This window comes from Vulpes lagopus, chromosome 23, assembly GCF_018345385.1.
Source record: "Vulpes lagopus strain Blue_001 chromosome 23, ASM1834538v1, whole genome shotgun sequence".
NCBI classification, from domain to species: domain Eukaryota; kingdom Metazoa; phylum Chordata; class Mammalia; order Carnivora; family Canidae; genus Vulpes; species Vulpes lagopus.
Window position 1 is genome coordinate 33685756 of NC_054846.1, and position 12378 is coordinate 33698133.

Genomic DNA, 12378 nt, shown 5'->3' on the forward strand with positions numbered 1-12378 from the left:
AAGGTGGCATCATATTTGATAATGATTAATAGTGAAGTTTTTCACGATAAATCCAACAGTGGGAAAGGTGAACCCTTCCTTAGCAGTGGCCTTGGAGAAATAGATGAAAGTTTGAAGTCTTGATTCTTCGGCATCAGGGGAGTAAGTGGTCAGCCTTTTTATGTCAGCTACTTCTTTTTCTTTCTTTCTTTTTTTTTGTTTTTTTTTGTTTTTTTTTTTTTTTAAGATTATTTGTGATAGAGAGAGAGAGAGGCAGAGACTCAGGCAGAGGGAGAAGCAGGCTCCACACAGGGAGCCTGATGTGGGACTCTATCCTGGGTCTCCAGGGTCATGCTCTGGGCCGAAGGCAGGCACTAAACCACTGAACCACCCAGGGATCCCCTAACTACTTCTTTTTCTAATCAGTTTGATTTAGAGGTCTCCAGTGCCTGTGTGGGATCAGATATCAGATGGAACCTTCTTCATTTGTGAGATACATATTCAAGGTTTAAATCTCTGGAGTTTGGCCGCTATCTGGGTAGTGAGGAGGACCTGGTAGAGTCCCTTCCAAGTATATTCATGGACAGTCTTTGTTCATACTCTGATTGCAAATCAAAAGTGTGAGAGAAAATTGGAAATGTTACTTTGGAAAGTTGTATCCAGGTTTTTGAAGAAACTAGAATTCGGAATCCAGTCCAATTTACAAGTATGTAAAAGAAACTCAATGACAATTAACAGGATTAGAATTTAATATAGACAAAGTAAACATAATTTCTTCTCTGTGCAAGTACCTTCTTTTTATAATAAAACTATTTCTTTGCATTAAACTTTGCCTGATTATTTACATTAGTGCAGCAAGAATAGTGATTAGCCATCTAAGCTCTTTTTAAGATGACTTTGCTGGAATTTTGTAAGCAAAGTACCAGATTGATTTTTCTTTCAAAGAACTTTATTGGCTCTCTAAAGTCAAAACTTCATTCCTAAAACTCTCTGACTTTACCTGAATCTATATATATTTCTCAAATATGATGTTCCAGTCAAAGCTTTGGTAATATGACCAATGTTTTTCAGTCCTGATACAAGGAGAACAGATTCTTACTGAATTTATGCAGATAGTTGGCATGACAATAAAAATACTCAACTAAGAGTTTCCGAATTCTGGAGGGATAATTTGGAGAGAAAAAAAGCAGGTATTTTATCTTTATTGACAAAGATGCATATTACCAAATTGTTGATAGCTTAAGAGAGAGAAAGATTTCCTAAAATTCGAAGAAGGAAAACATTAGAGAACCAATAATGTTTTAAACAAGAAGTCATAAAAATTATGATCATCGTCAGTTCATTCAGTCTCATGTTTTTAATTCTTGTTCTGCTTGAATTCAGTTTGCCACTGAATTCTGAAAATTCAGAATTCTGAAAAGTTCTGAAAATTCTTACCCAGTTCAGTTTTATTATCATAAACTTATCAGAGAACTGTCCCTTCCTGAATTTCTTTGAAGGTGAAGTACTATTGCAGGAACACTTGTAAAAGCCTCAGAGTAGAACAGTAAATGTCTGTAAATGACCAAAAGATTTTAAAATGGCCATGGCTAACGACCTGTTGAGGGTTCATTATAAGGCAATCGACAAGGAAATTTGGTTATTTTTGTGACATACGCTTTAAGGTAGTAGCTAGAATTTTAAGTGTTGACATGTGATATAAGGACATATGAGGTCTTTAGACATTTCATGTTATTTTTGCTTACATTAATAACATATTTCCACACAAACATATTCTAAGAAGGTTTAACATCACCTATTTGACAATACTTCCCATATAATTTAACATACCAAGTAAGTCTAATTAGGTTCACATCTCCCTCTTTATAAGGAGAACAAATCCTTTGATATATTCCAGGGGCCCTTTGTAAAAAAGTTAGTTCAAAGTGGCCAACATACTTCTTTTAGAATTGATTTTTGGGAAGTTTGTCAAAGATATCAAAAGGTTTGAACACTTAGGTTGATAGGTCACTCTGAAACAATACTTAGGTATTGATTTAACCAAAGTGACAAAGACTTTGCAGGAAAATACAGAAAGGTAAATAGTTGTAAAAAGCCTTAGCTTCAGGATGCCTGGGTGGCTTAGCATTGAGCTTTTGCCTTCAGCTCAGGGGATGATCCCAGAGTCCCAGGATGGAGTCCCACACTGGGCTCCCCTTGGGGGGAGCCTATGCTTATGTCATCCTTTGCCTATGTCTCTGTCTCTCTTCTTGTGTCTCTCTCTCATGAATAAATAAATTAAAAAAAAAAAGCCTTAGCTGCTTTAATTTTGAAGAGAACCAACTTTTTTTCAAGTAATCGAAGACCCGATGAGGGCAAAACAGTCTTTTTTTTTTTTTCTAGGCAGATTACATTAAAAGTAAAGACTTTTTTTTTTTTTTTTTTTTTTACAATATCTTATTAAGAGCAGATCAATAATGTAAGAAAACATTGTTCTTTTATCAGGAAAAAAAAAACAAATTCTAATTTTATACCACTGTACTTTTGATAATGAAGCTCATTTAAAAAAAAAATGATTTTATTTGAGAGAGAGCCAGCACAAGCGGAGGGGAGGAGCAGATGGAGAGAGATAAGCAGATTCTGTGATGAAATGGGGGGGGGGTGCTGACATGTAGGCCTCAATCCCAGGACCCTGCGGTCATGACCTGTGTCAAAGTCAGATGCTTATTAACCCACTGAGCTACCTAGGTGCCCCATACTAAACCTTTTTTTTCTTTTTTTAAGATTTTATTTATTTGAGAGAGATGAGGGAGCATAGAGAGGGAGTGAGGGGAGAAATAGACTACCTGCTGAGCAGAGAACCCCATGTGGGGCTCTATCCTAGGACTGTTAGATGATGACTTGAGCTGAAGGCAGATGCTTAACCAACTGAGCCACCCTAAAACTGATTTTAAATTAATTTACTTTAATCTTAACCAGCTTGACTACACATCAAAATCTCCATTCAAAGATTCCTTTTCCAAAAACCTACAACTTTTTTACATTCAGATTTTATACTTTTCCTCTTTTCAAATAACCACCTCTTTTCTCTTTTTAAATAACCAGCCTCACTTTATAACAAATTTTCTTTTTTTTTTTTTTTTAAAGATTTATTTATGATATATATATAGAGAGAGAGAGAGAAAGAGAGAGGCAGAGACACAGGAGGAGGGAGAAGCAGGCTCCATGCCAGGAGCCCGACGTGGGACTCGATCCCGGGTCTCCAGGATCGCGCCCTGGGCCAAAGGCAGGCGCCAAACCGCTGAGCCACCCAGGGATCCCCTATAACAAATTTTCCCTTGACAAAAGTGCAGGTCTATTTCTTTATACCTTCTTTACCAAAAGCCCACATCCAAATTTTGTTTTCATCTGGAGGTGTTTCCCTTATTATTTCTAGTATCTTTAAGCACACATATTAATTAGAATTCTTAACCCTTAGCAACCTAAATAAGAAGTAAACAGTTGTGAACTGCCCTTTACATTACCATTCTGTGAATTGGCAGGCTTACACTTTTTTATGATTGTTGGAAACATTTGTTTCAGAGTATTTTTAAGCATAGCTAAACATGTTTATTAGACTCATATCTTTAATTCTGTAAAATGAAGCAAAAAATATGTTCAGTAATATATGTTTCAGTGTTTTATCTTATTTGGAAATGATCTGTATCTTTAATGAATTTAGCTTAACTCATCACTTATTTTAGCAAAACTTTAAGGTTTCAGGTTATCAAAAAATAGGGGGAAATTATTTGAAAAGTTCACTTAAAAACCTTTTTATCCTGCTTGCATCTATTTAGTTTATTCATTCTTAACAGTTATGTTTAGATCACCCACAAAAGCTTCATGAGACATTAGACAAAGTCAACCATTTTTTCCATGCTATTACTCATGTTGACAACTTTTATATCAGATATAAATTTGATTAGTAAAACTGGTAAAAGTTGTATCTCTGCACTTAATGCTGGTAACTCTGAAGATGTGCCTGTTTTAGTGAAACCACGCTTAAGCTTAGCTAGCTTTTATTTGCCACAGATTATCCCAAATCATTCGAACCTGAAAAACATTTGAGTTACTTTCTATACATTTTTGAGAATTTCTAAGAACACTTAATTCACATTTGAGTCCATTAAGTAGAACTTCTACAAATTAATTGTAGTAATACTACCGGAGGTAGAAAATGCTACATATATACAACATGAAAATACATGTATACAACACACATACAGACATGCTTAAATATAGACATAAACAGAGACCTCGTGGTTTCCACTTTACTCATTTATAAAAGTTGGACCTAAGTGTTCTGGTAGATGGAATAAGTTAAGGCAACCTACTCAGATGGCTAAAGCTAAGTTTTAAACGACCTTTCCCCCTTTTGTTTTTCTTCTGATAAGAATTACTTCCCTGAAGTTTGTACTTTAGCATTTACACCTCAGAGACACAAGGAGGAATGCAAAGTTACAAGCCTTTAAAGATTAATAGGGGAGGTTTGGGGATTGGTAAAAAGAAATGGGCAAACTTTGAATTGCCTCTAGAGTTGCATTTCTAGTTTTACAGAGATTTGTAAGATAGGATAGTTGCTCTCAATTCCTCAAAGAATTGGGTTGCAACTGAAGTGATGTCATAGGTTGATGACCCATCCAACTACATTATCCTCAATGAGCACAGGGGAGAGTGCCTTAACAAACATATCAGGCACTGACCAGTGCCTCCACTCTTCTTTCCCTTTTTTCTTTTTAAGATTCTATTTATTTGAGAGAGACAGGAATAACGAGAGAGAGAGAGAGAGCGCACAAGAGAGAGAGAGAGAGCAAGAGCGAGCAAGCAGGGAGCCCGATGTGGGGTGCCATCCTAGCACCTGGGGATCATGACCTGAGCAAAAGGCAGACACTTACCCGACTGAACCACTCAGTTGCCCCCAGTTTTATTTTCTGCCTTTTTGTGTATCCACTTATCTCTGGAGTTAATCCAATTATTAAAGTGTTAGATTTTCTCTGTTTAAGAAATTAAGAAATTATTTAACTAAGTCCTTAGTATGGCCTTTGACCAAGAAGTTGAAGATACCTGAAGAGAATTTGCCTGTAGCATCAAGTGGTCTTATTTTTAAAGGGTAAATTGTTTAATAGTCTCATCAGAGTAGTAGAGAGGCAATTCAGGTGGAATATTACTAGAATGAGTACTCGAAGAAAGAGGGAGGCAGGCAGTATGAGTATTATGTCAATCTTAGAGCCTTTTGTTTTACGTACCTCTTATATCTTCGCTTTTTCATTAGCCTTTTACAAAAAGTCTTTCAGTGAAGCTATTTTGGAATTTTGAAGTTTGGAGGCTTCTGCACGCCAATAAAAATAAAAGTATCCCGTTATTTTTTATTTGATAGTCCTTGCTTTCAAGTTCACTACTTAAATGATCTTACTGAATTGGAACATTTCTCATAATAGCCATTGTGGTTCTAGGTTGTCTTTAGTAAGATTTTACCATTTTTACAGATATTCACAGCTTCTGGAACCATATTTTTTAGACATAAAATAGGCAGGTATGTCAGAAGGTGGCTTGCCTAACTTTTTGAACTTGAAGATCGATCCTATTATTCAAAATAGAAGTACAGAAAACAAAAGAATACTCACCAAGAAGGGTAATGCCTTCACAAAAGTAGACCCCAGATAAAATTGGAGAGCTGAACCAAAAGGAGGGAGCTTGAATCCAAATAGGAGACTCACTGAACTGAAAGGATGGAGACAACTCACAGAAATGAAGAGCTCAAGGGACTCAAGTGGGACCAACAAAACAGTTCTGAGTGTCATTAGTTCAATAGAGGTTCAGCGCCTTCTCATCCCACTTCTGACACCAGGTAATGTCAACCTAAAATGAAACAAATGGTAATTTAATTAAACAAAGATGAGTTTATTTAAGAGTAATAGTGGCATTGCAATTCAGGAGAAGCAGACTATGGTGAACCAGAGGCAAGTCTGAAGAGACAGAGGGGAGGCCAGCTTTTATTAGGTTCTAGAGGAGATGGGTAGAGTTATTTTGAACATAACTTCATTGGAGAAGAGCAAGAGCTCGGGGTTGTGGCATTTTCTCATTGGCTAGGAATGGTGGGCCGTTTGTTTTTACTGAGGCATGTAGAAATCTTCCTCCTTCCTTCTGGTCCTTTAAGTTGACATGAGTGCTACATGTATGAGAATTCTCCCTTTATGGCTCCCCAACTCCTTTTTATTTATTAACATTGATTTTTTTTTTTTTAAGATTTTATTTATTCATGAGAGACACAGGGAGAGGCAGAGACATAGGCAGAGGGAAAAGCAGGCTCCCTGCAGGGAGCCTGATGCAGGGTTCAATCCCAGGACCCTGGGATCATGACCTGAGCCAAAGGCAGACACTCAACCATTGAGCCACCCAGATGCCCCCCAACTCTGTTTTAAATCAGGTTTTCTTTATTCATTCTTACAGCTACTTGATGGTTTTTAAAAATATACTTCCTGTTTGTGAAGCTAACTGGGCCTAAGGAGATGAATGCCACACATCCCTTTCACCTCCTTACCACTACACTACAATCAGCTGAGCCAATGGGACCGGATGGAAGATTTGTCGTTACCTTTATTCATAAGCTATACTTAATGATTTCATGTTATATCCACTTTATTTTTAAAACTAGGACCATGTAGTCTCATTACCAGTTTCACCCACTTAGCCACCCCCCCTTCCCCAAGGACTGTTGTTTTCTGTTTCCTAATGGCAGAAGCCTCTTCTAGAACTTAGAGCAGGCTAACACACCTTGGATTCTGTTTCCCTTCTTCAAAGGCTTTGCTCTGGTGTTAGTCTGTGCATCTTGTGTTATCTTCTCTATTTAATTATTTCCACTGGCAAATTACTTGCCTTAATATCTTATCACTCATTTGGAAAAAAACCTAATGGGTTTTTTTAATGGGTTTTATTTACCTACTTTAATTCACTTTTACTGCTTTATTTTTTCTCTCCTGCATCATACTCCTGGATGTTCCATAATCATAGTTTCCACTCACTTTCTAATCAGTTTCTTCACAACACTAAGCTTTTTCAAGGTTATCAGCCTCCATCTAGTGAAAGGCAATTATCCATGCTCTGTCTTCATGCTACTCCTTTGTATAGTCATCCACATCATCGTCATCTTTTAAAAAAAAAAAAAAAAACCCTACTTTTCTAGGCTTCCATAATATTGTATGAACCTGTTTGTGAGCCCCTCCTTACCCCCACCCATTTCTTTGGATTGCCTTTGGCTTTTCTTCCCCTATTTGACCTTCAAATGTTGAGAGAGTTCCAAGGCTCTGTCCTCACCCCTCCTCCCTTGTCTGCTTTCTGGCAGTTCTCATTGGGCCCATGGCTCCAGAATCAACTATGCATTAATGATTCCCTGATTCAGACCTCTCGCTGAGTTCCAAATATGGCTAGCAAGTTGTCTACAGGCATTTCTACCTGATTATTTATTGGGCATCTCATGTGTAAATCTATAAAACGAAAACCATTAGCACTTGCTTCTCTTTTCCCACTTAATTCTGCAGTTCCCAAAGCCTGCTCTGTCTTGGTAAATGTCTTTAGTATCCATTTATGTAAATGTGTAGCTCCCCCCACCCCCCAACCTAGACACTCTTTCCTCTCTTTCATCCGTGTCGAATTGTTTAGCAAGTTTTGTCTAATCTTTTTATAGGATAATTGGCAGATCCAGTTAAAAACTCATATACAAGCCACCATCATCTCTCACTGCCCTGCCATAGCTACCTGACTGGTCTTTTCCCTGTGCTCTCGAACTCAATTCATACTTCACACAATTTAAATGAGATCAGTTATTACTGTGGTACTTTAAAACCCTTTTGGGGCACCTGGGTGGCTCAGTCGGTTAAGTGTCTGCCTTTGGCTCAGGTCATGATCCCAGGGTTCCAGGTTCAAGCTTCACCCTCTGCTCTCTGCTTAGTGGGGAGCCTGCTTCTCCCTCCCCCTCTACTTGTTGCTCCACCTGCTTGTGCTCTCTCTCTCTCCATCAAGTAAACAAATAAAATCTTAAAAAAAAAAAAAAACAACACACCCTTCTGTTTTAGAAAGGTTTCTGTTACACTTAGAATAAATACTAGTCTTCTGTGTTACTTTAGTTGTCTATTTGTTTCCCTCCAGTATGATATAAGCTTGGTGAATGTATGACTTGTCTTGTTCACAGTGACTCCTCAGGACATAGAATAACCCTTGAAAGTAGTAGATATTAGGTAAATATCTACTGGATAACAGACTATTGTTGTAAAAGTCTTAATTTCATTATATTTAGATTATATAAGTTTATTATTTTATATTAATAGAAATATATTGCCCGCCCCCCAATGCAATTAAAACCTGTAGTGTTCAATTTGTAACTTATCATCCCCTTAATTTAGCTTAATAGCTATTACTCTATAGTTTATAACTTGATGCTTTATGCCTTCTTAGGCCCTTCTAAATAACTTTGTTAAAAATAAATAAATAAATAACTTTGTTAAGTTACACCAACAAATATTTGTAGTCCCCCAACTACGAAAGAAGTTAAGTCACATAGGCAAAATTTCAGTAGGTGAACTGAAATCTGTCTGATGGTTCCTAAACCAGATGACTTTTTTTTAAGATTTATTTATTTATTTATGAGAGAGAGAGAGAGAGAGACACACACACAGACACAGGAGGAGGGAGAAGGCTCCATGCCGGGAGCCCGACGTGGGACTCGATCCTGGGACTCAGGCAGGCACTAAACTGCTGAGCCATCCAGGGATCCCCTAAACCAAATGACTTTATTGATGTCATGTCCTAGGTGTGTGTTCATATGTGTGTCAGTGGTGTAGAAGAATGACAGTAACCTTTAGGACCAGCTGCTTTTTCATTTTCCGGATTCCCTCCAGTTACTTTTTTTTTTTTTTAATTTTTATTTATTTATGATAGTCACACACAGAGAGAGAGAGAGAGAGAGAGAGAGAGAGAGAGAGAGAGGCAGAGACACAGGCAGAGGGAGAAGCAGGCGCCATGCACCGGGAGCCCAACATGGGATTCGATCCCGGGTCTCCAGGATCGCGCCCTGGGCCAAAGGCAGGCGCCAAACCTCTGCACCACCCAGGGATCCCTCCAGTTACATTTTTAAACAATCTTTGGCTGTTTTTATCCGCATTAACATAAAATATTGCCCTCTATTTAACCAATGTAAGTTTTGGTCAGTTATTTTTATAGTTATAATGCTGACATTTAAATTTTTTTTTAATTTTTTTTTAAATTTATTTATGATAGTCACAGAGAGAGAGAGAGGCAGAGACACAGGCGGAGGGAGAAGCAGGCTCCATGCACCGGGAGCCTGATGTGGGATTCGATCCCAGGTCTCCAGGATTGCGCCCCGGACCAAAGGCAGGCGCCAAACCGCTGCGCCACCCAGGGATCCCAATGCTGACATTTAAAACTACTAGGTGTCAGATATAGATAATTAATGATAGGCTCTATTAAGTGTGAGTTAAACTGATAAAACCAGTGTCTTCAGACAGATTCCTTAGGAAAAAAATTGGAGACACGGGAGAGGAATGCAGTCTTTCATTTTCGCTAGTAAGATCATTAAAATATGGGCAGCCTGGGTGACTCAGCGGTTTAGCGCGGTCTTCAGTCCAAGGCTTGATCCTGGAGACCCGAGATCAAGTCCCATTTCGGGCTCCCTGCATGGAGCCTGCTTCTGCCTGTCTGCCTCTTTCTGCGTCATAAATAAATGAATGAATGAATGACTTTTTAAAAAATCATTAAAATATAAGGCAAAACAAACTTACTATTTAATATCTTTTTATGAAAAAAAAAAGGACACTTAATTCAAAAAGCAACAAGCACATAATCTCAGAACATTACAATATTTAAACTTTAAAACAAATTTTGTTTTTGTGGAAAATGTTACTACATTGTCCTATCCCTCAATTAAACCATGGACCAGTGCTAACTGGTTGCAGCCAGGTGTGATTGGGGAAGCATTGCTCTAGTCTGAAGAAACTGTGTGGATCTTAAATTATAATTTGCCAGTTTCTTCTCTCATACTGTCTTTCCCCTAGTCACAATTAGTACAATCCTTTGATTCCTTTCTTCTGTTGAACTCTGTCTCAAAGCCTGAAGCTCCGGGGAAACTTTTAGATGATGTCTTTTGTCATCAGAAATCTAAAATGCTTTCGAATGCCCAGAATTGATTGACCTTGTTACAGTTGCTAAAGACATCTCTGGAATCTTCTTGATACCTTTAACAACGTAAATAATTACCTTAAAATGTTTATATTCATTTCTTTTTATTCTAACAGTATACTTTCTTTGTTCTCTCTTGTACTCTTTGCCTGCCTCTACATTGGGATTACTAGCTGAAACGCTTAAAACCAAGAGCCTTCCATTATCTACTGTTTTCTGTCTTCCTCCTTTGCTGTTCTCTCCCTTCCCTGCAGAGAGAGAGAGAGAGAGAGAGAGAGAGAGAGAGAGAGAGATCAGTTAACTAAATTAATGCATTTAAATTTATGACGATAAATTGAAAGGTGTATCATTCTGGTACCTTGGCCTCCTTCTTTGATATTTTTAAACAGACTAAGGAAACAAGTCATAAGACTCTGCTGCCCGTCTTTTCATACCTATCCCCAACAAAAAGGTAAATGTATACATACTTTGTGTTAACGAATTGGAATATATCTAGGTTTGATAGGATCAGCAGGGTTAAATTAGAGGAGGACCTGCTAGGTAGGGTGAAGGAAAGGCAAAATTGATGTTCATCCAGCCAGCTCTTAACCTCTTCCCTCGTAGCTTTCAATTCCACACTTCAGGTAATAAATACATGTCCTGCAATGCACCTTTTCCCTTGTAGTGACAGTGGGTGCAGTCAGTAGCACTACATATTTCTTAAGCTGGAAATAAATCCCAAAAATAAAATTCAAAAGAAAAGTCAGCCCAAGTTTCCTGGTTCTTTGTGACGTGTAAATCTTTTATCAGTCCAAGTATGACAGCCATTTTTAGTAGAGAAATTTTTAGGGTTTGTGATAAATTAACTTCTCATTGTTCTTTAGTAAATTAGAGTAAAAATTAAAATTTTCACTCATTGAGTTAATAACCAAGATGCTGTTAAGTAAATCAAATAAATACATAATTACCCACTTTTGGATGGAAAACATCCTAAGTAAAGGTCAAAGAAGTGTTTAACTACAATATAAAATCCATCCAATTGTCATCCCAGTTCTGGTCTCTGGCAGTCTAAAAGATGGTATAAGGTAGTACAAAAAAAGGTAAGCAGTTTGGAAAAGTGAGAATTCTTATCTAGTCTTGAGCTGTCTACCTCAAATGTCTATTTAAAGTATTGTACACATTTTTTCAGTGATTCAAATTCTGTACATTTGGTGTAATACATTAAAATCTTTTTGATAGGGTCTTATGAATTGGAATCTAAAGTATAATGAGTATGTCTTAAATAGGTATTTTCATTTGTAAATAGTGAAACTTTTCACTGAAATTTGTTTCTTTTCACTAGGTTTAAGTGGAAACCCTGCAGATATAGAGAGAAGAGAAGCAGTGTTTGGAAAGAATTTTATACCTCCTAAAAAGCCAAAAACCTTTCTTCAATTAGTATGGGAAGCATTACAAGATGTCACTTTAATTATACTAGAAATTGCAGCCATAGTATCATTGGGCCTTTCTTTTTATCAACCTCCAGAAGGGGATAATGCACGTAAGTAAATTGGGGAAGGGGGGAAAAAGATTTTTATGTGTGATGTTAATAAATTCCGTTCATTTGCTTACTTAAATGTAATGACAATAGCAGATCAGCATTCATTGACCATGCTAAATACCATTCTAGTAGTACTTTTAATAGTTCTTTAAATATACTATCTCAGATCATTTTATGGTAATCCTATGAGATAATGTCACCTCCAAGTGAAATATGGAGGTTAAAAGACCTGCCAAAATGTGCATACCATGTGTTGGCAAGGAGCTAAGCCATACAGATGATGTGATTTGTGCCATCACAGTTTTTAAGGTCTTTGAACACTATATTGAAATAATTAGTTTTGATTTTTATTTGATCTTGGAAATCATTATGAAAGCAAAATTCTATTCTCTTCCCTAATTCATTATTTTTTAAGTTCTTAAATTGTGTTGCTATATGCATGATTGGGGTATTATTGCCTTGTCATTCTAAAAATGTTTATACTACAAAGCATCTTGACCAGTGGAAAAATACATTATTTGATGGTATATTTACTTTAACTTGTAGCTACAAATGGTTTTGTTTCCCACTTTTCTTTGTTCTTCTTTTCTCTTTTAAATTTCTTACTCTTTTTAATTTATTTAAAATGAATATTCTTTGACAATATATTCTATAACTGCTAAGAAATCTAG

General features: G+C 37.0%; 1 protein-coding gene across 7 annotated transcripts in view; it reads left to right on the plus strand.

Annotated features, from left to right (window-relative positions):
* Positions 1–12378, plus strand: part of ATP2B1 (ATPase plasma membrane Ca2+ transporting 1) — a 128493-nt gene that overhangs the window by 65524 nt on the left and 50591 nt on the right. For all 7 annotated transcript variants that reach the window (XR_005985183.1, XR_005985184.1, XM_041738069.1 and 4 more), the window contains exon 3: positions 11510–11707. Coding sequence is in view for 5 of the 7 variants with exons in the window: in XM_041738069.1 (XP_041594003.1) it covers positions 11510–11707 (198 nt within the window). In the remaining 2 variants the exon portion in view is untranslated. The remainder of the gene's footprint in view (positions 1–11509; positions 11708–12378) is intronic.